This window comes from Aricia agestis, chromosome 6 (genome assembly GCF_905147365.1).
Source record: "Aricia agestis chromosome 6, ilAriAges1.1, whole genome shotgun sequence".
Taxonomy (NCBI): domain Eukaryota; kingdom Metazoa; phylum Arthropoda; class Insecta; order Lepidoptera; family Lycaenidae; genus Aricia; species Aricia agestis.
In genome coordinates, this window is record NC_056411.1 from 4,607,810 (window position 1) to 4,635,298 (window position 27,489).

At 37.3% G+C, this 27,489-nt stretch overlaps 1 protein-coding gene across 1 annotated transcript; it reads left to right on the forward strand.

Moving 5' to 3' along the window:
- The first annotated feature begins 4,082 nt into the window (after nucleotides 1-4,082).
- On the forward strand, nucleotides 4,083-26,165 carry LOC121728076 (glucose dehydrogenase [FAD, quinone]-like). Its single transcript, XM_042116182.1, has 4 exons — nucleotides 4,083-4,568; nucleotides 23,678-23,835; nucleotides 24,173-24,287; nucleotides 24,489-26,165. Exons 1-4 carry the CDS (start codon nucleotides 4,083-4,085, stop codon nucleotides 25,812-25,814), a joined length of 2,085 nt encoding a protein of 694 aa, XP_041972116.1. The 3' UTR covers nucleotides 25,815-26,165.
- The last annotated feature ends 1,324 nt before the right edge of the window (nucleotides 26,166-27,489 follow it).

Sequence of the window (27,489 nt, forward strand, 5' to 3'; positions counted from 1 at the left end):
TCTCCCGATGCGTACAAACTACATCAGTCTTTCGTAGCACTTTGTATGGAGCGTTTCGGGCTTTTTATGAGATGTTTGAATTGTCTTGTTCAAATTGTATCTTGGTGAATTTTTAAGTTATCAGAGTCATTCTTTCAGCGATGTTTCTATTTTTTAAGGGTCGTTCAATTACTAATAAGAAAAAAAAATAGTCATGAAGCCTATTGACCCACACTGTTCGTATCTCCATCGACGTCTTCAGACTTCATAATATTACATTACCCCGTTATTGTCAATACAGTATGCAGTTTTACAACCAACATAAACTGTACAAATTAGCGAAGTCATGTTGTTAATGTAGTTTTGTATCGAGCCATAAAAAGTTGTTTTATTACCAATAAACTGGCTTTCAACTGCTTTTCTGTGTCAAATTAGAAAAGTTTTAACTACATCTTTTCTAAGGATAGGGTTTGCGAAATTACACAATTTCCATCATTACGTAATGTTTAGTAAATTAATAAAGTATAAATTAGTGACACTTCAGAGTGATTTTGTTTTTAAACACTATTCTACGATCAACGATATAATAATTACTCCTAGATTTAATTTAAACATAATATTACTTTTTGTCGGGAAAATTTGGTCTAGTAAGGCTCACTTCCGCTAGTCAAGAAAATTCGTGTAAAAACGTGCCTCGGACCAGCATGAAAGACAATGAAAAAAAATCGATATTAAATACAGAGCTAAATTTAATTCAGCTTAGCTTAAATTTATAAAAACCTAATTTTGTTCTCCTAAAGAAGTACGTTTATATAAACAGTATGATAATTCTTTAGAAAAACTATAGTAGAAAAGCAAAAGGAAAACCATAGTATACCTCCCAACTTAGCGTCTATTGATAATATAAATTATGCGCTAAGCATCTTTTCCTAAATCACTATTCCGCTTAAAGGCTTATACTTTGTAGCCCACATAAATCCGAGCCGAGATAATCGCCGACACGGATTTAGGCTACATTTTATTCAAATTTAAAACAATATAATTTTGTTTACAAGGGAAAAGGGCCGTTTCACTTAATACTAGTCGTTACTCGCGGTTTTAGCAGCAAAAATCTGTGTCATGGAAACAGCTGGGGTGAAATTTACCCCTATGTGAAAAAGATTTTGGAACATAGAAAAATAGGTTTTACTTCATCACAATATTATTACCATCTGCAAGTTTTTAATGTAGTATCTAAGAAATCATAAATATAACAAAATAAAAACCGGCTTAGTGCGAGTTAAATTTTCAAAGAAAAGCGGTGTACTTATTGATGAAACAACTAATGCCATTATAATATAATTTTTAAAGCCGGGTTTTTGTATTTAAGATTAATATTTTGTAGTTACAACAGGAACAAAATTCTTAATTTATGGATTTATCTATGTAACTGCCGCAGAAATCGAAGCGTGTAACTTCATACGAAATGACTCCTATTAGATTATTAGGCTTCGATTGGAATATTATACCTTCAAACTCAACGTAATATAGCTTCTAATTTCAGATGCACTGCAGAAACTTTCAAATAATGCTTAGGGTGGGTTGCACTAACTTACTTCTATAACTTTAACTTTAACCATAACAAAATGCCAAATGAACTGTCAAATCCCTAGTAAAAGTCCATAATGGACGCCATATTTGACGAGAACCTTAACTATAACAACGCCTCTGGTGCAACCCACCCTTAGACAGCAAAAACCGATTCACATCCCATTCATTTCTCAATATACAGGGTATTACGGTAGTGGCCTAATAGTTAATTAACTAGCACGCGAAAATGGATAGTGGGATTTGCAGGGTGATCAATTAGACCCGAACACCCTGGACGGTGCGTACCTTTATCGCAGACGATCGAAGGGTTAAATGGTCGATGACTTGGATATATCCATACTCATATTGTAAAGGTGTGTACGTCTGTCACCTCTTCACGCACAAACCACTCAACTTCGAGAGCCGGAAAAGTGAGTAGTTTTGAATCTGTTTGAAAAAAATTTTTAGGCTGTAGTTTTTGACATATTAATTCCCAGTTTTCCTACATCAGTTAATGTTTTCCCTAGCGTTCCGTTTGGCCCACATCAATACGTTTACCACTCAATACTATTGAATAGATAAACTCTAGATAGGAAATCTCAGAAAATGGGCCTAAACATTCAATAGAATCACAGTACAAGAAAGGAAGACGCTTTTGCAAAAAGTCTTTTGAAAAATTACAATAGAAAACAGTCTAGAAAAGCGTAGTGTAATATTTTAAGTTTTACTCTATTAAAGTTATTAAGACTCGTCAACTTTTTTATATATCGTTGAATCCTCCGTGTAACCGTGTTATTATTATATTTGGAGATCGATCCCAGAGGTCGTATATTCGGTCCTTGTTTTTTTCAACAAACTTTTTGTAAGATATTGCATAGCTTTTATCGCGAGCTCTGAGTGCGGCGACCAAATCAAGAAATTATGTAAAAAAAAACAAACACGGGGGAGCAGCCCGCAAGGGTTAGGTTTTGTCGTTACGGAGCCCCCGCCCCATCCGCGTAGGTCCATCAAATTCTCTAAGTAATAATACGTCGTTAATCCCAAGTTCCACGTGTGATTGTCAAAACTGTGAATGAATGTAAGCTACGATAGATAATACATAGTTGACCCGGCAGCAATATCATTAGAAGTCGCGGGAACATGTTGACATACTTCGACACGGCAAAAACTGACAAACAAAGAACAATTGTATTGCTGCGGGCGACAACTCAGTTCTAGAGTACAGTCAAGACAGAGAATTGCGCACACACTTGGGAACTAAGCGTAGCTGATTTAAATGAAACAGGTCGGAATCTGATGATGGAATACCATGATTGCGAAAATAAAGCATGCACAACCGATGTCGCTTCTGGTCAATCCTAGGCCCGTATAAATAGTCAGTACTCAAGATGCATCTCGGTCTCAAGACACGGTTCAGGCTCTGTGATTGGTTGGCTGTCAAAATTTGGACCAATCACAGTGCCGAACCGCGTCTTGAGACCGAGATGCATCTTGAGTACTGACTATTTATACGGGCCTAAGTGTAAGACCAATGTACCACATGTATCATCGAGGAAATTGATTCCTAGGCAGTTGACGGGCCTACTTGATTTGGTCGGCTTGTGTCAATAATTCAATGTTAACTGTGATCGGTCAGATGAGTTTGACTTGCGACCAAATTACTTAGGTCCGCCATCTGTCTAGGTATTCTCTGATAGTACAAGTTCATAATAATAATATCATGTTTTGGTCAACGCGAAAAGGCCGCATAAGTTGTAAAATATTCCTAACCCAAAATTTACAGGGGCTGAAAAATAAACAGAAAATTATAGTAATAACATTTTAGGAATAACATGAATATAATTACTGCGATCCGCTCGATGATATGAAAAACAAACAAAATGTTGTTGTTTCCAGGCCAGTGCGCTGAAATTTGCAATAATTAAGCTTAATTACGCAATAAACAAAAATGTATGCGATTATATGTATTACTTCTATTGATTACATACACGCAAAAATTAATCTTATATGCATTGCCTGGTAAAATGTTGGCTTATAAATCTTATTTGCTTTTTGGATGAGTTTCCTAACTCTATGTATGACCCATTACGCTATGCAACTGCGCGCATTATAATAAAAACTAGCTATTTGACTGAGCTTTGCTCAGTATTCGTTAAAACACGAATAAAATGACATTTTTAAAAAATTATTACTAGCTAGATCGATTTATCGCCCCGAAAACCCCTATATACTAAATTTCATGAAAATCGTTGGAGCCGATTCCGAGATTTCAATTATATATTTAAACATGATTTGCTCGTTTAAAGATATAAGATATCTCACAGTTAAGAATGATTTCAGTCACGCCAACAATTTTAGTAAAGGTGTGGGAAATAAACAATCCTTGGATTAATTCTTTTACTATTAGCACAAGGCTGCAGTCACAAAAACTGGATAATAGTTACCCAACGTATACTCTCACCTTCGGTAATCACTTAGCTCGTGGCACTCGAACGAAATAGACTGTAGTAGTGTGTTGTGAAGTGACCTTAAAAATGGCATCGCACTGGATCCCGCCTGATATAACGACTGTGTGCACAGAAGCTTTGGCGCCCTTAACGCAATGTACACAAGGAACCTTCATGTATTTGGCTCTCGTTACCCAACTGTTTGGCAAATCTCTCGACATTCCGACGAACCCGTACAGGACGATAACCGAGCCGATCGTCCCGGAACCGATCTATCGGCCGTACGAGCTCGAGAATTATAAAGGGGATGAATATTTAGAAGAAGACTTTAAGCCGCAGCGCAGCAGATTCCGAAATTTCCTCGCGCCGATTTTCAATTTCGATAATTTTCGACACAGTTTCCTGGATCCGGAATCCGCGTATTCGGAGAAGGTGACGGTTAAAGAAGAGAAGAAGGAGAGGAAAAGAACAAGAAGCAAGAGACAGGCGGACGAATATGACTTTATCATTGTGGGAGCCGGCTCAGCGGGATGTGTGATCGCTAACAGATTATCTGAGGTGAAAAAATGGAAGGTAAGTTCCCACTAGCATTTTGGATATTATAATAGCAAAATAGATAATATTATAACATCCACTATAAAATATATTAACCTTATAAAGGCTTGCTGCATATGAGGTGTTTTTAGACAAAGCTAGATTTTTATATTGTGCAAGTTCTTTTAAAAGAAATTGATTATTTCTCAAATTATTTCAGCACATTTCTATTAATTCTTCATTAAATATTATTACTAAGTTATAATGTTTAATGAAGAAACTATAATTTTCAATCAAATGACAGAAGAAATAACTTGCATTCATTATTTAATCCAACTTCCAGACCACAAAGGAATACATTAGGTCACTAAAACTTTTACTTACTAGTTATGTCCCCCTAGAATATAAATTAGCCCTCACATAAACTTGTATCTAGAACAGTGATCTGCTAACAACAGAAGAGATACCAATAACGTTAAATAAAGAAATTAATACACAACCCCCGATTCGAAAAATTTTAAGTTGTTCAAACTGACATTTCTCAGCACTGAGCGGGCTGATGATGATGAACTAAATCTAATAACAAGCTTAATAATGTCAGTTTTCAAACTAAAAACTAGATCAAAATCAATCCACCCATTGTTTGTCTGACAGACAGACAAGTCAAATTTACAAACTTACAACACCCCTTTTTGTCAGTGGTTAAAAACTAATTAAACTTACGCAGTTATTTAATGACAATTGAACTTCAATTAAATGGAGAGTTTGACAGAATATAATGTTGATGAATATTTTAGGGCATAATATTATTATGTCTTAATCTCTATTAAACAGTTATGTCATTAATTCGTTTCTGAGTGCAGCAGGTAATTAAGTTTCGTGGTTTTTTGTCTCTAAATAATAAGTTAAAGATTAAAATTACATGTCACAAGACGGGAGATATCTATATATTAATACGTGAGCCAAAAACTTTGTATCCCTTTTGACGAAAAACGAGAAAACGTAGGTGAATGAAATTTTGCACAGTTATAGTTTACATGGTGAAGGAGTGCATCGAGCAAATATTATTTTGAAATTATGCTTTTATCATATACACGCACTAGGCAAAATTACAGATTTTTGAGTGACAAGCCTATACATACGAGTTTTATTTATGGTTGAAGTCTGTTGACTACAAGGTGACAAATTGAAAATGGATTATAGTTTTTTTTTATTATTGAATCTTAGCTACTATTAGACAATGCTTACACGGCCAGTCTGAGATCAGCTGAGTCCCAGAGACAAGAGTTGAAAAAAAATATGATAAAGTCAATATTTTTTTACAAAATATAGGTAGTAGTCCTAATGTCGTTGAAACTAAGGTCGAATTTCGACCATTGGGCGATCTCTAGTTTTGATAAAATCATTAACGTATAACGGAGAGTACACACAAACATTCATAAATATAGTCCAGAGGAAAATTAGAGATATTGATTCACACATTCATGCAAAAAATAAAAGAGACAACCTATAATAATCGCTATTTGTCTCTTACTTGCACACAAAAATGTTGCCGGTATCTCATATCCATTCACAGTACACACAAGTCACAAGCGGAAGTATAGGTCAATGGCCATTTGAATTTATCTTTTTACTTTTGATTCCTCACAAAATCCATGCATCTCATAAGTCAGGAAGGAGTCTGGCTAAAATAAAATTCAACTCCAAAATATACGCCGTCACAGTAGGAGTATTTAGGACAGCTCATATTGCAAATGCAAATGAAAATTTTAAATAAAGTGCAATAAGACAACGGAGGTATTTTACGCAAAGAGAGAAGAAAAGCGCAGCTATATTTAGGGGTTTTGGACTAATTACTTTCAACGGACAACAAAGAATTTTTGTCGGTTTATGTTTTTGGACAAAAAATGTTTCAATAATGACTATAAAAGAGAAAAAAGTTTTGTGATCTAAATAGGTTGAAAAATATTTTATGCTGTTTGGATAGAAAACTTTTTGTGTGTGTCTGCTTAAAATCTAAAACTACTGAATTTATATTAAAAAGATAAATATATCATTTAAATATCAATATTATAGTGCCACGAAATGTATAGCTGATTTGATGATAGTTCGTTACTTTTAAATTTAAATCTAACTCGAAGGTGACTGACTGATAAAATATAGTTGTAATGTTTCTACAGATAGATAGGGATGGAATGAAACAACCAAACCCGATGAGTGCTGTTCTTACACTGATTTATTAAGTAAAATGTTACAACGTTAATGAATGTAAACTGCTGACACAAAGCTCTCACTCAGCAGTTAACCTAATACATTATTGTACTTTGTACATCCTGGGACTCAGGGAAAAGGATGCTGAATGATGTAAAGAACTAAAACTTAATGTCCATACGTAACCTAATGTCTCTAAAATGTTTGTCCTAAACCACTTTATGTCACAGTTAAAATTAATAATCACTAATTTCACTTTCACTAATTTTTGGAACTGACAATCGCACAGATTTTTTACACTTGCCACTTGTTTTCACACATGACTGCGTACTGGTGCTCGGAGGAACCACCCCCGTTGATGATGATGACTGCTGCTTTGTAGGCAGCTCCGGAAGTTCCACGTTAGTGGCCTCCACCGCCCGCAGAACCACCGGGGCAGTGACAGCAGGGGACACTCGAAACTGTTGTTGGCTCGTCTTACGAACACGACGGACGACGTAAATGCACCCCCCTAAGATCAGCAGTGTCAGCGTGGCGTAGATCGCAGTATAGTGGTGTACGTCGTGTACACTGACGGGAGAGTAAACCACATCAGCTTCCTTTTTTATGTTCTCCAACTGCATCTTCATCTGGTCCCAAGTATGACTGTGATTGTCTGGTATGAAACTTTCAGGTAATGTAGAATTTAGAATATGATTAAGGACAGAAAATTCTGGTACTGGAGCGATGTCAGGCTTCGTAGATAGTTTTGTAAGATAGTTAGTGTGTCCGTAAATTGTAACGGATCTACTCTTCAAAACGCATCCCGACGCTATGTCCATGAGTCCGTTTCCTTGTAAGGTAATCATTTCTATTGTGTCCGAGCAGAAAAGTCGCGCTTGGCAATTTTCGCAGCACGAGAACAACCACCTGTTATTAGCACGTAATTTGATCCACCGCTCTTCGCACTTAATTGTTTTAGTCGTACATAATGTTTTATTGTTTGTATGTAGATTACAAAAAGAATGATTAATTTGTTGCTCATAAATTGGTCTATCAAAGGCACACAAGACTTTTCCTGAAGATAAATGCATACACAAATGAGTATCTTCTTCTGTTAGTAAAATAAATATTTCCTTTTGTAAATTAAAAGCTATGTAAGGTGTAAATGTTTGAATAATAAGATTACTTTTAAAAGGTATACTGTATATTTTGTCTAGTTCGAATGATTCCTTAGCAATTAAAGGTATTTTTATCTCTATTACTAGAAATGATCTTCCGATTTTTGAGCTAACTTTCATGACCTTGTATAATTCCTGTAAGTCTTCTTCACTAATAGGCAAAGTTAGGTCTCCCCTTAATTGATTCGAAATAATGTGCATCTGTTGTCGCAGCTGTTCTGAAGGTATTAAATGTGTGTCTAAGTGTCCATGAGATAAATCAGTTACTGTATCGACTAAATTATCTTGTATACGTCGAAGATTCGATATTAAAATCTGTGCCGACAGAATTGATGATATAGTATTAAGTTGATGCTCACTGTCCGACTGTACTCGATTTAAAATATTTGTAAAGTTTTGTAAATGTGACTGTACCAAGCTGAATTGCTTATACATAATATCTTCATTTCTGCGTAATATGTTCGACTGTGCCTCAATAATGCTCGTTTGATTTTTCAGAAGGCTTCGTAAGTGATTGGAGTCGTACGAAATCTTCTCTATGTCCTTTTCATATTGTTTCAGAAACCTGTCGTCGAGAACTCCGAATAATGCGTTAGCTACATAACCCACACCATTAATTATGCCTCTCTTCTGTCGTTTGTTAGTTTTATATTGCAGCAATACATTATAATGTTGAAGTTCCGATAGTTCATGTTGTAATTGTTCGGCTATGCTTATGTACTGCGGTGAAAGTTGTGAAGTATCTTTCTGTATATGTTTTACGTACTTCTGTAAATATGAAAGACTCGTCCAATACGTTGACATATTATAGTAAACAACTAATTTCCACTCATCCCTGATTAAGTTAATATCGAACTGTTTGTCGAAATACAGGCTTTGACTCGAGTTGAAATTAGATATATTGTAGGTTCCCTGTGTGGGTGAAATTGTAAATAAAAACATAGCAAGTAAAGTAAATATAAAATGACATAAATTATTTCTTCGAGGTCGACGTCGAGATGGCGGTAGCTGGTTTGTTTGGCTTTCTGGTTGTACCCTGCTCATTGTTCCAGGGGTCACGACATGTCGATCATGATCACTAGAGCTGCTGTTTACCTGTACGGTATCGCTCTCCTTGACTGGAAGTCGGGAAAGTTTTAAAATTGGCCTTTTCAATATACCATTCTTGGTCTTAACCGATACCACTCTCACGTACCCATCCTTGCCTGGATGTACCTCGACTATCCTACCTAAAGCCCATTTCCCGGGAGGTAAATTGTCTTCCTTCACCAGAACTATGTCATCCACTTCAAAGTTTCTCGATGGACTCTGCCATTTGGATCGTGTTTGAAGCTGCTGAAGGTACTCCGAAGACCACTTCTTCCAAAAGTTCCTGTTCATAGCTTGTACCATGTGCCATCTTGTGTTAAGATTAAGATGTTCCGGTTCAGCCTGTGGACGAGACAGCAAAGGTCCCCCTACGAGGAAATGTCCAGGGGTCAGGTAATCATCATCAGGATTCTCCGTCAACGCAACCAGTGGTCGTGAATTAAGGCAGGCCTCTATCTGCTGTAGCAGGGTGTTAAATTCTTCGTAGGTAAGTCGCTGCTCGCCTATCACTCGCCGAAGATGATATTTGAGTGATTTGACGGCAGCCTCCCATAGACCTCCTGCAGATGGAAATGATGGTGCGTTGAAAGTCCATTTGATATTGTAGCTGTTTATGTTCGCGAAGAAATTCCTGTCAATTGTGGCAAAAATCTCTTTGTACTCCTTGATCAGCAATCTGTTAGCGCCTTTAAAATTTGTCCCGTTGTCACTGTACATATGACTCGGGGTGCCTCGCCGGGCACAAAACCGACGAAAGGCTGCAAGAAATCCAGGGGTGCTGAGGTCGGACACGAGCTCCAAGTGAACGGCCTTGGTCGATAAGCATACGAATACGGCTACGTATCCTTTCGTTGTTCTTATCCCACGCCCCTTTTGTGCTTTAATGTCAAAATATCCTGTGAAGTCCACACCTGTAATGCTAAATGGACGCGAAGGAGTTACGCGTGGTTCGGGTAGATCTGCCATGATCTGTTGATGATTCTGGTGGCTGTAACGCCTGCATGTAACGCACTTACGTAACTCTCTTTTAACAGTACGGAGCCCGCTCAGTATCCAGTATTTGTATCTAATGTGTGATAAGGTAAGTCTGGGTCCGCCATGTAAAGTTAAAGAATGAGCTTGCTGTATAATTAGTTCTGTGAGACGACTGTGATTCGATAAAATAATTGGATTTTTCGCACAACTTTCTAAATGCGACTTATTAAGTCTCCCACCGACCCTCAGTAATCCGTCATCCTTACTAATAAACGGATTTAAACATAATACCTTACTATTCCTAGGTAATTTTCTATTCTGTAAAATACAACTAAATTCTTCCTTAAATTCTATAGATTGTACAGTTCTAATTATAATACAATATGCATTTTCCATTTCAACAGCTGACAAATAATTCTGATGTGGCACATTCTTCTTGTTGCGAAGCCACAGGATGTAACGTGATAGCCATGCCACTGTTGTTGCGACACGTGCCAATGAACTGTATTCATTCAATAATTGTAATATTAAAGTCTTATGTTGTATAATTGTAGTTGATAAAGTCGCGTTCACACTAGCCTTAATTTCTTCAATACATGTAGTTAAATTAGAAACGTTTTCAATTGAACTTATATCTAACTTGTTGAGCCATTCTGGGCCCCACCATAATGAATGGGATTCTAGTTGTGCAACTGTCAATCCTCTTGTAGCACAGTCTGCTGCATTTAATTCTGTACTCACATGATGCCAACGTGAAGGTTCGACAATTTCTGTAATCTTTTGCACTCTGATGGATACAAATTTCTGCCATCTGTGAATGTCACCTTGAATCCAAGCCAATGCAATCATAGAGTCACTCCAGCAATGTACCTCATATTGACTGTCCGTCATTGTAGCCAAGACCTTATCCAAAAGGTTAGCCAAAAGATGTGCGCTACATAGTTCAAGCTTAGGTAGAGTTAACTTGTTCTTCAAAGGAGCGAGTTTTGTTTTCGCCGTAAGCAGCCTCGTTGTGCACACGCCTTTACTGTTTGTAGCGGTAATGTACACCACGCTTGCGTAAGCCTTTTCCGAGGCGTCGCAAAACCCATGTATAATGTATTTATGAGTATTACCTAAATATCTAGGTAATTCGAATTTATCCAAATGTTGAAAATCCTGTTTTAATGTTTTCCAGTCACAAATTATCTGCTGAGGAAGCTCATCATCCCAGGTAATGTTCGGCTCCAACCAAGTTCGTTGAAATAAAATCTTAGCTCTTACTGTAAGAGGTGAGAGCCACCCCAGCGGATCGAAAATCTTCGAAATGTTGGAGAGTAGTTGTCGTTTTGTAAGGTGATCCTCGCTATTTAAATCCACGAATTTATTTTGAAATGTAAATGAGTCTGTTCTAGGACTCCAACGTAACCCTAATGTTTTTCGCGATTCAGCACATTTGAAATCTAGCGAAATGTCCAACTGTTCTGGTGACAAGTTTTGTGTGAGCTCCATGTTGTTACTGGACCATTTACGTATGTTCATGCCTGCTGTGTTGAAAATATCAATAATCTGTTTTTGCAAATCTCTCGCTTTCTCTATAGAACTCTCACCTGTGAGGAGATCGTCCATATAGAATGACGTCAAAATAGCATGTGATGCTAGAGGAAAATCATCCTTATGGTCTAAAGCGAGCTGTTTCAGGGTTCGCATGGCAAGATACGGCGCAGACTTAGTTCCGTATGTGATTGTCGTTAATTGGTATTCTTGCGGCGAAGAGTCTGCAGTTTTTGCGGTCGAGAAGATGTCTCTCCATACGATTCTCTGAAGATGCTGGTCACATTCTCTCACAAAAAACTGACGGAACATCTTTTCCAAATCCGCTGTAATGACGATTTTATGTTTACGCCACGATAAAATTAAACTATGTAAATCGCTTTGTAGATTTGGGCCTTGAAGCATCAAATCGTTCAAACTGGGTACAGTTTTTGATGAGGCGTTAAAAACGGTTCTCAGTTTAGTTGTTGTCGAGTCAGCTTTTAAAACTCCATGATGCGGGAGGTAGTACGACGGCTCTACCTTTTTTGTTACAGGTTTCATATGTCCTAAACTTAGATATTCCCTCATAAACTGTGTGTAGCTTTCTGAGAATTCTGTATTTTTTGCCATTTTACGTTCCAAATTATAAAATTGTGCTATCGCCTTCGGTCTAGAGTTTCCCAGATGTTTCTCAAAGTCCTGTTTCATCGGAATCGCAACTTCATATCTACCGTTCTGTAATCGTCTCGTGGTCGACTGGTACAGCTGTTCGCAGTACTCATCTTCCTCCGAGCGGGCAGTCGAGGAGCTCTGAACCTCTTCGAGCTCCCAATACTGCGAAATATCGGCTAGATTGTTCAGCACGACACAGCAGTTAAATGTCTTCACGTCCCCTGACAAGATCCAACCTACCCTAGTCTGTTGTGCCATGGGCGCCTTGTTAGGGCCCTTGATGAGGCCATCCATGAGGATGTCGGAGTACACACTCGCATCCAGTAGCATGTCAATAGGTCTGGAGATGTTGAAGTCGGGATCCGCAAGTCTAATGTTTTGCAGGTGTGACCACGGCTGTTTGTTAAATGTTCCATTAGGCAAATTGTTAATGACTTTATTTATAACAATAGCCTGAGTTGAAAATGTGTAGTCATCGTAAATTGACATACAATTCAAAGTAACGACTCCCTTTCCTTGTTTAGAGCCATATCCTATTCCAGAAATAGAAGCGGGATGATGTTGTCTAGGAAGACCTAGCAGCTGGGCGGCGCGCTCCGAAATTAATGAAATTTGAGAGCCTTGGTCTAAAAGCGCTCTTAAAACTATGTAAGTACCGTCGTAGGCTTGTATTTTTAAAAGTAGTGTAGTTAATAATATCTCCTCATTATCCGTAGCTACGTAGTTAACATTATGATTTTTATTAGTATTGTAATTAGGTGTAAAGTTAGTATTAGCTAAGTTAGATGTAGGCATGTAACTCGACGACGGAGCTGTTGTGACGACGGGCTGTGCTTGCGTAATCGATGACGTCGAGTATGTCGTATGAGGTAAGGATTTCTGGGCTTTGAAAACAGCGTAATATCCATCGTGTAGAATGGTATTGTGATCACCGTGGCAATGTTTGCAACGTTTTGCAGAAGTACAACCATTTGCATCGTGAATGTAAAGACAGTTTTGACAAATATGTAATTTTAGTACCGTTCTCATTTTTTCCTCGGTCGATAACTTAGCGAACTTACTGCATTTAAATAAAATATGATTCTGCTGACAGAGCGGACAGTTCCACATGCGAGTTGCTGTCGCCTGATAATGCGGTTTCGCTATATAATATTTGCCTTTAGCATATTTTGTGTTATATTGCGTATTAATTAAATGCGACGAAGAGGGCTTTGGTGTGAAAGTTTGAGCCTTTCTTTTTTGTATGGGCTCTAAAGCTGTAAATTTATTTTCTAGAAAATTCATGAGCTCGTCCAGCGTAGGTAGCTCCCGTGGTTTTTTCCGATTTTCCTGGTAGTCACTGTACGTGTCAGGGTCCAGTTTTTTCGTAATCAGATGTACGAGTAGCGGGTCCCAAGAGGAAGTGTTTATGCCGAGATTTTGTATGGCATTAATACACTCCATGGATGTATCATAGAGACGCCTAATTTCATACGCTGACTGTTTGTAAGAAGCTGGCTGATTTAAAAATATCTCTACTTGTTTTGTAAATAGCAACTGACGATTGTTATACCGATGAGTGAGAAGCTCCCAAGCGGTATCGTAGTTTTCAGCGGAAATATGTAGATGTTGTATAAGACGCTCGGCTTCTCCTCTAAGTTTGCCCTTAAGGTGTTGCATTTTTTGACCCTTTGTGAGCAAGTTATTGTTATGGATGCTTTCGGAAAATAAATCGTAAAACGTAGGCCACTGTGTGTATTTGCCTGTAAACACGGGGATATCTATTTGAGGTGTTGCCTGTTGGATGTGAGCCGCGGATGCTAATTTTTTATTAAGTGACCGTTTGATATCTTTATAGCAATTTTCGTAGTAGGAAAATTCATTATCGTAGTCCGCGTTATCTCCTTGTAAAATATTGTCTATTTCTAAATGTAAGGAATCAATGTTATTCCAGCGAGACTGAACACTACGCAGCTCATCTTCTAACTCCCATTTATCGCCTATGTTGTCTACGTTAATATTGTTAATTAGCCTAGCGAATGCCCTAAAATTTGTACGTTGAAGCGATAAAAGTTTTTCAATGTCTGTGTGTGCCTGTTGCGGCGGTGCTGGCGGCGCCTGTGCTGGCGGTGCCTGCTCGCGAGACGGTGACGGTGTTGTCGTGTGTTTTCTGACGGACAAACTAGTACCTGTCTGGTCTGTTTTCGAAGTAGGTGTATAGGAAGAAATTCTATAACGGACATTATTGTAAAATTCGCGTGCCTCCTCGTACTGATTTTCGACGAAATATGGAGCATCAGGTTGACCGCGCAGACTGAGCTTGTCGTTGTTCGCATTAAACTCAGCCCAGAGCCTGTCCAAATTAGCGAGTCTCTCATCGAGATATTCGCGCGTTTTACGGGATGGTGAATCCTTCCTAAAATTAGTCTCTATACGCTTAATTTCTTCTAGGATCGCGTTCTGCTGCTGAATTAGCTTGTCCATCATGTAAAGAAAATATGGAAAGATCTTACTTGGTTCTGTGGTTTACTCTCCTGCGGGACTGCTGTCGATGCTGTCGCTGATGTGGGTGCTGCGGCTGTCGATGCTACAGAAACCTCACGGAGTAAAGTCCACTGAACACTTCACTAACTGTAGTTCTGACTGTACGTCACTGCAACTGTTCGTCACAGATATAACACTGTATGTGCTAAAGTCACTGGTGTCCTCACAACGCGGCGCGGATGCAAAGCAACTGTATGTTACACGCGACGCGAGAGCAAGGTCCTGAAGGAACGAAGGACCAAAAAGATCTGTAATGTTTCTACAGATAGATAGGGATGGAATGAAACAACCAAACCCGATGAGTGCTGTTCTTACACTGATTTATTAAGTAAAATGTTACAACGTTAATGAATGTAAACTGCTGACACAAAGCTCTCACTCAGCAGTTAACCTAATACATTATTGTACTTTGTACAATAGTGATCTATCAACGCACAGCCCAAACCACTATACCGATCGGGCTGAAATTTGGCATGTAGGTAGATGTTATGACGTAGGCATTCGCTAAGAAAGGATTTTGATCAATTCTATCTCCAAGGGAATAAAATAGGGGATAAAAGTTTCGTATGAAACTTTATCAATTTCAAACTGATCGGGCTGCGACCTTGACACCTAATTCATAATAATACTTCTATAAAGCTAATTTATGTATAAAGCCATCAAAAAGGTCTACTTATTAATATTTTGTGATATAATTTTATCGACAATACGAGTATGATTATCATTCCAAAGTAGAATTACCTGGCGGTATGAAAACGAGCATGGAAATGATTGTAATAATATCGTAGATAAAGGGACCTCTACACGAGTGTCCCAAGTCTGGCAACGTTAATTCGCCTTTACGACAGGCCTTCTTAACGGGGCTCCGGGGAAGAATATTCCAACCCTTCACTGTATCATGGGGACATATAATAATAACTAGTAGCCGTTCAGTGGCTTTGATAATTTCACGTAAAGTTGCTGCTTTCTTTCTAAGGTTTTATAGATTTAGAGAAAATTTTATTAGTTGGATTAGATTTAAATAATCTTAAGCTAAATAATTAGAAAAATAATAAAATATTTTTGTTATAAATCAAGTAACTTATTATGATTAAAAATCATTGAGTAGTAAGCTTGAATATAATTTACCATACCATAGCAAATTACGATGAAAGTTGGGAAACAAATATCGATGTTTCGTAGTTACATGAAAAGTTGCTATATATTTTATTTTTTTTATGAAATAAGGGGGCAAACGAGCAAACGGGTCACCTGATGGAAAGCAACTTCCGTCGCCCATGGACACTCGCAGCATCAGAAGAGCTGCATGTGCGTTGCCGGCCTTTTAAGAGGGAATAGGGTAATAGGGGAGGAATAAGGGAGGGTAGGAAAGGGAATAGGGTAGGGGATTGGGCCTCCGGTAAACTCACTCACTCGGCGAAACACAGCGCAAGCGCTGTTTCACGCCGGTTTTCTGTGAGAACGTGGTATTTATCCGGTCGAGCCGGCCCATTCGTGCCGAAGCATGGCTCTCCCACGTATAAAATATATATTTGTTTGTTATCCAAGTATCTTTTGAAATTATATATTTATTTTTTAATTTTATCTACGGACGCTTTGGTATAAGTACCTACCTGAAGGACTTGTGTTACAGGTACCAGACAACGGAAATATATTTAATACTTTCATACTATACATAAGTATTAAGTATATTTAAGATTTTTATTTATGACTAGCTGTTACCCGCGACTTCGTCCGCGTCAAAAAAATGTAAAATACTCCTCCTCCTTTTTGGAAGTCGGTTTTATCAGCTATCTGCCAATAAAAGTCTCGTCAAAATCGGTCCAGCCATTTCGGAGATTAGCCGGAACAAACAGACAGACATACAGACAGACAAAAATTCTAAAAATTGTTATTTTGGTGTAAGTACCATCTAAATATTCATATGCATGTAGTAAAAAACGGTTATTTTAATATTACAAACAGCCACTCCAATTTTATTTATATGTATAGATAAGTACACATAATATTTAATACGCATCCATGACCCAGGAACTTTGAAACCTTTTTGTTCCGTCAGCGGGATTCGAAGCCACGACCCCCGGCTTGAGCTACCAACGCGCTCACCACTGAGCCACAGAGGTCGTCACGTCACAAATTAACACTGGCATTACTTTAAGAGCTTTTTCGCATTTGTGGCCCATGAAAATAATATTCAAGTTCAAAAGATCCATAATTTTAGCCATAAAGGGATAGAGACCTACATCTGTACCTATTAAATGGCTAAAATTCTCAATGGAATAGTTAATTAATATAAACATCTGATGCCGCATCCAGTGCCTCTAAGTTCGTGAACTTAAACAATGACAGTGTATCCCAAAGCGAAAAACTTTTACAATCGCAGTCTGTTGCTAGTTCTTGGCGAACTGCATTTTCCCTCTCAGCTTGTAAGATAATAGTGGGAATCGCTTGAAACTATACAATACCTTCGTAATCTCTGTTACATGACGCAATTCTTGATTCTTTTACGTTGAGCTCTAGCATTGAACAAAATCTTTCTTTTAAGATTTTTCTTCTTTTTAAATTTTTTGTTTCGCGCAAATTGTACGCGTGATTTTATGTCTTGTACTTTCAGAGAAGTGGATTCCTATGCAGATAAAGGACCTAAGTAATTTGGTCGCGTTAGGTCAAACCCATCCGACCGATCACAGCTAAGACTGAATTGGCATAAGCCGACGAAATGACGCATGTCCGTCAACAACATTGGCAGTCTAGTTAAAACTCCTCTTGGACGAAAATAAAAGTAACAATTAAAATTGGCAACATTTTTCATGAAATGTTTTTGGTGGGATATATATTTATGAAACCAAAAATCTGAAGGAATACACCAATACTTAAATTACCAAAATCTGGCAATAAACATATTTTGGTAAAACTATTATACCGACAAGCAATCCATTCTCTCCACGCTTATTTCGACAGTACGAGAAAAAACTACGGGTATTTTTCCTTGTTATACTTTTAGGCGCCATTTAGTTCACGGCCAGAAAAATGACATTGATTTGTTCCACTTTCAAGGTCAATGTTCATCTAAAAAAGAAAGAAAAGTTCGGAAACCGTTACGTGTAATTAACTAATTATGTCATATTATAACGTTATGTAACAGAGATTTGATTCAAAACCTAAGTAATAGAAAGTTTGTTTTTGTTCTTTTTAGGGTTCCGTACCCAAAGGTTAAAAACGGGAACCTATTTCTTAGACTTCTTTGTCTGTCCGTCTGTCTGTCTTCAGGCTATATCTCAAAAACCGCTATAGCTATATATAGAAGTCTAGCTATAGCTAGACTTCTGAAATTTTCACAGATTATGTATTTCTGTTGAAGCCATAACAAAAAATACTAAAAACAAAATAAAATTTATATTCAAGGGGGCTCCCATACAAAAACCACAATTTTTGCCCTTTTTTGCTCTATTACGGTACGGAATTCTTCGTGCGCGATTCCGACTCACACTTGGCTGATTATTTTAAATCACAAAAGAGGAGGAGTCTCTATGTTTGGATGTTGATATCATCGGTAGCAAAATGTAACGTCATCACGAAAACCGGTGCTACCAGCGGTATTTAATAACGTTTTATTGGTTGTAGTTAGTTGTCCAACAGATATTGAATAAAGTCAAAACAACAAAGTTGGGAGCGGAGCAGATATTTCCAATATTCAACTGTTCACAATTAATATGGAAACTGTGTTGTGGGCTGTGAAACTTGTCCGGCAATCTGTTTGGTACAAAGTACGGTGGACATCTTTTGTTGTAGCATTTGCTCTGTTACTCTAATTGAGTTGTGTCAAACATTGGACAGGCTTGAATTTACACGCATTCTCCCTCGATGAAATATAATGATATGTACAGCGGATAGCTCTTTATGAGGTGTAACAAAACTAAGTGATAATAATTTAGGGTGTATAAGTACGTGTTCCTTGTAGAGAGTTCACTGTGAAAGTAGCAGCGTTGAAAGACCAAATTTTTTTTTCACTTTTGTATGGGCAAGGGCCCCAGCGCCACGAGTTTCCCCATACAAAAGTGAAAAAAAAAATTTGGTCTTTCAGCACTGCTACTTTCACAATGAACTCTATACAAGGAACACGTACACACCCTAAAGTATTATCACTTATTTTTGTTACACCTTGTATAAAGTTCACTGTGCAAGTAGCGACGCTGAAAGAGCAATTTTTTTTTGTGTTTGTATGGACAAGCGCCCAGCTGCGTCATTATTTTTCCATACAAAGTTGAAAAAAAGTTACTTTTTCACCGCTGCAACTTTTTCAGTGAAATTTATACAGGGGACTCATACACACCCTAAAGTATTATCACTTACTTTTGTTACACGTTGTATACATGGCGGATAATTGTATATAAGGTATTACAAATTTAACAACAAAAAAATGTGGGTTAGGACACAAATGCTTAATAGCAACCAGTTATGAATTTAATTTATGAATAAAATAATTGATTTCATTAAACACACCATGAGTTATGCCACACATTTTATTACTGGTGCTGAATTTTAATTAAATGCAGATATTGTGATCGGGGTAATTGCAATTATGACAAATGTGGACACAAAAATATATTACTGTAGTCCAAACCACGAGGCGAGGTACGAAAATTCATAATTATTTAAAATAATATAAGTTTTGACATCTTTTATTTACAAAAATCTCGTGTACGTCTGTCGCCAAGCTGCTCTAAAACAGTTTGATCTGATTTCTTCTATGTGCCGAACCGATTTCGATGAAATTTGGTATGGTGATATTTTGAGTCCCGAGAAAGGATATAGGATACTTTTAATTCTGGAAAAATTGGCCGTTCCCGCACGATAAACGAATTTTTGGCACAAAAGAGTTGCGCGCCTCATCTAGTATTATTATAAAACGTCAGAAATGACAACTCGCTCGAACGGAAGATCTTGCTTTGAGGCTCCTTAGCTACGAATAATAAAAACTAAGGAAAAGTAACTGTGTCAAAAAATTTGTCCACGAGTCTACAAAATGTAATCCGAATATACATGCATACTTAAGAGGAGTCCACACCGCCGTTTTTCCATACAAACGCTGTCCCCTGTTTCCTCCCTGGATAATGCCGGTAGAGTTATGATTTTTTTCCTGAATATCTATGGCCACTATTAGCATGTCCCTATGTTTTCTTTTTTTTCATAATTTTATTATTAAAAAAGATAAGAACGTCCAAAAACCCAAAAAAATTGCCAGATTTTCCTCTGTGTTCAAACACCCAGAAAACAAAACTGGCTAGAATATACAAAAAAAATAAAACATAGGAACACAGCTCAAGCCTTGTTTTAATTCTTAATGAAAAAAGTACTTCGGTTAAGTTTTGGAGAAGGAATCAGCGGACAACGAATCGAAGATTTTCTGTTCTTTTATTAGAACTTTTGTCGTGTTGTCTCTATCGCGCTCTGCGGTGGGAGACTTGAGATAGGTGAGACAGCAATACATTTTCAAATACCTATTTTCAATTTCTCTCGCCCCTGGTGTATCCTCTTAATGCATGTATTCGGTACACAATTTTGTGTAAATATAGAAGTGACAATTAATGTCAACGGCTTTATTTCGTTTTGAGTCGCTATTGCCATATTTTAGTGTGTGAAAAGGAACCAAATTCAAAACGGTTGAAGTATGGGAGTTACGTTTCCTTATTTTTTATTATTCGTAGTTTCTAAGCATATTCCTACAGTACATAATATTATGATATAACAATATTTACCTGGTTACCTACATTTATGTCCTATATGCACATAAAGCATCCTAACGATATTTCTCGCAATAACAAAATCCCAGATCCAAATCCCGTCATATCAAAAACGCATGATGTTATAGCGACACTCGTAAACACGACAGTGTTATATAAAAATACACGTAAAACGTTGTAAAACATGCAACGTTTCCGTAACATACGCCATTACCGTAAAACAACGTAAAACTCGCGATACCAACGTTTATGTGTACAATCGGTTGCATATACGTCTATAGTGCAACAACAAAAAAGTTCTGCGGGGCTAAAATGGTCGCTTTGAAGAATCATGATATGAATCATAATATGATTCATTTTTCTAAAATCGCAAAATGCAACTCTGCTTGCAATTCATTTCTGTATTTTTGTACTGATTTGACATTTGTCAGTTTGACAGTTTTGACAATTCATTTGCTGTATTTATTGAGAGAAATTGCTAAATTTCCTAAATGCTAAATTTAATTGACCATTTTAGCCCTGCTGATGACCGTTATGGCTCAGTTGGAGCGCGTTGAAGCCCGGAAGTCGCGGTTCGAATCGCACTCTTGAAATCGAAATGAAACTCAAGATTGAAAACTTTTGTTCCTTTTCGTAATTTGATGAGCAAATACTTTAAAGAGTAACAAAAACTCGCGTTACGCGTGACCTGATTAAAAATACGTAAGATGGAGTGTGAGTAGACCTCCGACGTTGGAGAAGAAGTATTATCATCTCTTTCTTCGTGGCGAAAATTATTTCTTTTCGCTTGCAAACATTAATTATTTTATTAACATATTATATTTTGTTCCTAAAATTGTAGTGTTGAGTGTACATAGAATGAAAATTTAAGCACCATATTAACTCGTAAATGGTTAACGATTTTATTAACGATTGACAATATTACGCGTGGAATCAAATTATGACTGATAGAACATTATATTTTATACAAAGAATAATTGTATCATTAACTGATGTTTATCCATCGATAAAAGATGCCTGTAATTATTTTAAAATTATGCAGAAGATAAAGTATTAAATTAATTTTGAAGAATATTATTATAATACGTACGGTTAGTTAATTGACAAAATATTTTATACTAGACGTTGCCTGCAGTTATATTTTTGGGATTAAAACTATCACATTATGTCCTTTCTTGGGATTCATAGAGTACTACCATATCATTTTTCTACTAAATCGGTAAAACCCAAACAGACAGACAAACATTATCAAAGCTAGACTTACTTACTAATTTATTCAACTGGTCAATGCTTATACGTGGGAGAGCCATGCTTCGGCACGAATCGGCCGGCTCGACCGGAGAAATACCATGATCTCACAGAAAACCGTTTGCGCTGTGTTTCGCCGAGTGAGTGAGTTTACCGGAGGCCCAATCCCCTACCCTATTCCCTTCCCTACTCTCCCCTATTCCCTTCTCTTCCCTTCCCTATTCTCCCCTATTACCCTGTTCCCTCTTAAAAGGCCGGCAACGCACTTGCAGCTCTTCTGATGCTGCGAGTGTCCATGGGCGATGGAAGTTGACCTGATGGGAAGCATCCCATCAGGTGACCCGTTTGCTCGTTCGTCCCTTTATTTCATTAAAAAAAATACTTTCAAAAAAAGATTCAAAAAGTGCTGCACCGACTTTGATGGACACAGAAACAAATTAAACTAGATTACTTACATAATATTATTTTGCAATAGTGGTACTATTGCAAAAAAATTGTATGTATCCCGCGTATAATGTTTTACATGTACAGAACTAGTAAAACATAAAAATAAGAGATAGAAAACTATTATCATAACAGTACTACGCTGATAATGGGTGAAACTATTTTATATTCAATGCAGAAAACACTTTGCTAACAAAATATTATGTAGAATGATCCTCTGGAGTTTTGTAACTCCATATCAAAATTGCAAAAGTTTGCAGCAAAAATTATGCACTGTCTACCTTTCGAAGTTGAACTATACAAATTATTTCATCTTGGATTCTAGTCCTTATGCAATTGGCATAAGGGCGTTGTTAGAGGTGTAACTGTGGATGTGGCAGTCTGGGATGAGTTAATACAATATTAAATGGCGAGCTGGAACTCAATCAAACTTTTCCGGAAGTGGAACATCCATTTTTCACTCAAACCGGCTTCAAACCGCGGCCTCTACAAATGCATTGTTTCTAATTTCGGCTTTTTTGATTTGTAACAAACTTCTATTTTTCCCGGGAAAGTTTCCCAGTTTTTTCCATACACTGCTGTGTTGCTTTGTTCTTCTTTATCATTCGTCTTATTCTTTTTATTAACAATAATTATTAAGTATGTCGCATTAATAACCTCCTTATTTTGAAGTCGGTTAATTTTTTTATCTATTCTGTGCAAGTCAACAAACCTCGATTAAAAACAGTTCAATTACTAATAAGTTAGTTTATCTGCTGGAATATTATGTTTTAGAGTTCCGTTTATCATTCGTCTTACGTTATTAGACCTATTAGCTTCCCAACTCCCCGTGTAACTTGCAGCTTAACTTCTTGTCAAACTACGGAACTAGAACAGTTGCGAACGTTGCTTTTATACTTACATTGTAGCACTTGTAATTTAGAAATTCAACGATACGAAATGTAATGCTGGGTTTCCATTTGCTGTTGTTGTTGGCTGGATTACCAAGGCTTGGCAAGCATCGACAAGGCACAAGCGTCCACAAATCTCACTTGGCATTTGGAAGTCGTTTACACACTTGTGAATGCGTCAGTGTATTATGTACATCCAAGCAAGCGCCCTTTGATCTTTATCAAAAAACCGACACTACACCGGATCGGATACAAGCGTCCACAAGCTCACGCAAGCCAAGCCAGATACTCTCTTTACACGATTGAACTTGTGGACGCTGGTCAAGGTCAAGAAGGAAAGAAACAAATATAATAAATATTCTATTTGGCTTTCTATATATATAAAACTCAAAGGTGACTGACTGACATGGTGATCTATCAACGCACAGCCCAAACCACTGGATCGATCGGGCTGAAATTTGGCATGCAGGTAGATGATATGACGTAGGCATCCGCTAAGAAAGGATTCTGAATTATTCTACCTCCAAGGGGTTAAAATAGGGGATGAAAGTTTGTTTAGTTACTTCTTAACGCGAGCGAAGCCGCGGGCAAAAGCCCTTTTTATAATAAAATTATAAAAATAGATTCCCAAAAACAAAACTCTATATTTGGAAATATTAAGTGATCTGTCTTTCCAGATACTTTTACTGGAAGCGGGTCCAGAGGAACCGGAAGTGACCAGCGTGCCTTCACTGGCTCCTCTTCTCGGAAGGTCCAGCATCGATTGGCTTTATAACACTCAACCCGAAGAGTTGTCCTGCCGATCACAGAGAGGAGGAACCTGTGCTTGGATAAGGTAAAAAATATACGCTTTTTTTTACGTATATAGGGGATATGCGTGGGAGCTCCAAAGGAAGATCATCCGAATTCCGAAAGGTGTTTTTCCAAAGGCCAAAATCAGGTTAAAAAAAAACAGATTTTCTTCAACAAAAATAGATGAAAAAGGCCACTGAAGATCTTCCAAAATAATAATAACTCTGCGAAGATTTTTTCAGCTCACAATAGTGAACATTTTATTCGTCCAAAACTCTAAATTACTTTTACTTATTCTATATTACAGTTTATAAACACCGAAAATTACGAAAATACTAAATAGTAGTATCAGTTTCAGTAGTGGTCCTTTTTTATTGCAGGGGTAAAACCATGGGCGGTTCGAGTGCAGTGAATTACATGGTGTACATGAGGGGACACCGACGTGACTACGACCACTGGGCCGAATTGGGAAATGTGGGCTGGAGCTATCGAGAGGTAATGAATAAATAACCAAAGCAACCATACCAAGTCCACACAAAATATTGATCCTATACTCAATGTATTGTTTACCAACGGTTTATATGAAATAAACCAATGGTAAACAATAGGATACTTTATGCCTTTAGCCACAAAATATCGATCCGATATACTCTCCATAAACATTGATATTCCAACAGAATGCTTTATATCTTTCAGGTCCTGCCGTATTTCAAGAAATCCGAAAACAATAGAGATATCGAGTCCCATGATAAATTCTATCATTCCGTCAGGGGACCGCTAAATGTCGAGAGATTTCCGTATACCGATGTGAATACTATTATGTTGGTGGAAGGATTCAAAGAAACTGGGTTGCCTATAGTCGACTTGAATCGTGAGAGCAATTTCGGGACAGATATCGCTCAATCTACATCAATCGATGGACGTAGGGTGTCCACAAATGAGGCTTTTATAAGACCAATACGTTATAAGCGGCCAAATATTCATATAGTCACCGAAGCGTTTGTCACTAAACTTATTATTGATCCGCATAAAAAGACTGTTATTGGAGTTAAATATCATAAACATGGAGAAATATTCGACGTGTACGCCAAAAAGGAGGTGATTGTCAGCAGTGGGGCCTTAAATTCCCCAAAATTACTGATGTTGTCAGGTATCGGACCCAAAGAACATTTGGAACAGTTAGGTATACCAGTCATATCTAATTTGAAAGTTGGATATAATTTACAAGACCACGTCACTACCGATGGTCTTATATTATCCCTTTCTAATTTGACTTCTACTCGTGTGAATTCTGAAGAAGTTTTGAAAGAAGTTACTGAATATCGCCAACAGGAACCAAAGAAAAATGGACCTCTATCAACAACATCTACTCTGAATTCCGTCGCCTTTATAAAAACAAAATTTGCTGAAGAACAAGCTCCAGATGTTCAATTCCATTTTGACAGTAGAAATGTTGAAGAGTTTTACGCAGATCCAACCTCGTATAGAGCAGCAAGCGTGTTACCGCTATCATTTTATGATGGGATTGCTGCTAGGCCTTTGCTACTGAAACCTAAAAGCAGAGGATTTATATTACTAAATCATACTGACCCCGTCTTTGGTCCGCCGTTGATATATTCGCGATTCTTTACAGTGAAAGAAGACATGGATGTTTTAGTCGAAGGTGCAAAGTATGTAGTAAGCTTGGAAGAAACGGAAGCGTTCAAACGAAGTGGTGCCAAGTTTGTAAAAGTACCGGTCGGTTCGTGTTCAGCACATATTTGGGGAACATACGAGTATTTCGCCTGTCTTTACATGGAGTACACTTCAACAATTTACCATCCAGTGGGGACATGCAAAATGGGACCAATATGGGATAAAACTGCTGTAGTCGACCCCAGGTTGAAGGTTTATGGCGTGAAAAGGCTAAGAGTAGTAGATGCTTCAATAATGCCTTTTATTGTACGAGGCAATACCAACGCCCCAGTTATAATGATCGCAGAAAAGGCATCTGATATGATAAAACAAGATTGGATTAGTTAATTTACACTATTTGAGCACTTAATTTTATATAATAAAATAGTTTATAAAATTCAAACGAATTAAATTAACAAAAGACGCAATGAATGCAAAACGCAGCAGTGCCTAATGAATTACTTTTATACCAAAGAAAAGCTAAGTTAAAACGTTTGCCTTGCTAAAGCGCTACCAACTGAACTTTTGCCTTCGAGTATTTGTAAAAATAATGAACACTTGAATTCTACATTCATTTTAAGTGCAGCAAGTAAAACAAGAAAGTTTCAAACAAAGACCAACAGAATATCTTGCGCTGAATCATCCACACAGAAGACATTGCGAGTGTGGCCAGTAAAATAAATCAAAAACGCCTTCATATTTTTAATAACAAGAGACTTTTGTAGAGATTTTCTTATAAAATAGTATAAATAAACTTTTTAAGTATATTATTACAATAATTAAAATCACGTGTTAACATAGAAAAAACATTTTTCTTGATTAAACTTTTTTATTTCTTGACAAGTTAAAATTAAACGTTTCTCTTGATTTCACATGACATTATCAAGACATAATATTACATTCCTCTTAATATTATACATAATATAATTCATAATAATAAGTAAAAGTACATGTATAGTGTATACATTTATGAGTTTTTACATGTTAACAAGGCTGTAAGTATTACTTAAAACTTTTCAAGACGTTGATAAAACGCTCATTAAGTGGCCCCGCAGGAGACACATCTGTCGTTCCTACACATCCATTATCCGCCTCTATAAACCGCCGAGACGAAAACAATCTGTACGTAGGCCATCCTTAAACCAGTCCAAAGCGCGTTTAAGGATTTCCCGCCTACCCTCAGCATTATTGTTGCTACTAGCATAATTTTTAATAGCTATTTTAGTGAACGTACAGTTAATTTTGGAATGTTTTCTGTGAGTAAAACTTTACCCTAAATATAATATTTTGATCTCTATATAAACACGAGGAATAAGGAAGACAACTTTATTTTTAACGCAGATACTATCTGGACACTACTATTAGTAGTAGTGTCCAGATAGTATTGTTACGGTACACGGTATACGGACATGTAGTGCCATCTAGCGTCAAACCAGCGAAACTTATCGAGGGAACGCCGACAACATAAATCCCCTACTCAATACTAGATGGCATGTGATGCGCAAGTACATACTCGAACCTTCTAGAAATGTCCAACATTTATTACGTGTTTACCGGTTTATTTTTGTTTACGTGTTTAGTTGTTTATGTTTATTGTGGTACATGCTCGAGCCTCCTAGAAAGTTCTACTTGTTTACTTGTTTACGTGAATCGGGAACTTTCTGAAATTCGTCTCGCCATATAAAAAGCCGCAGATAGACGGCCCGGCATTCAGTTCGTTTCGAGCTATCATCAAGGCGATTTCGGAGTGACAACAAGTGAGTGAACCAGTGAAACCTGCGACTTGGCTACGACCTAGGACAGTGATAGTGCTCAGTGATTGGACCTAGTGATTAGTGTTTGGACTTAGTGCTAAGTGTTGTGACCTAATGTGTGCTTGTGTGACACGGACTTAGTGAATAAAGTCTTCAAGAGAGTCAGCAGGTCTTTCTCTCCAATTCCTTCGAACCCTAGCACGTAACAGTATCTATACACTACTAATAATTTATTCTCTAACTAGTATCTAATAGTAATACAAAGATCT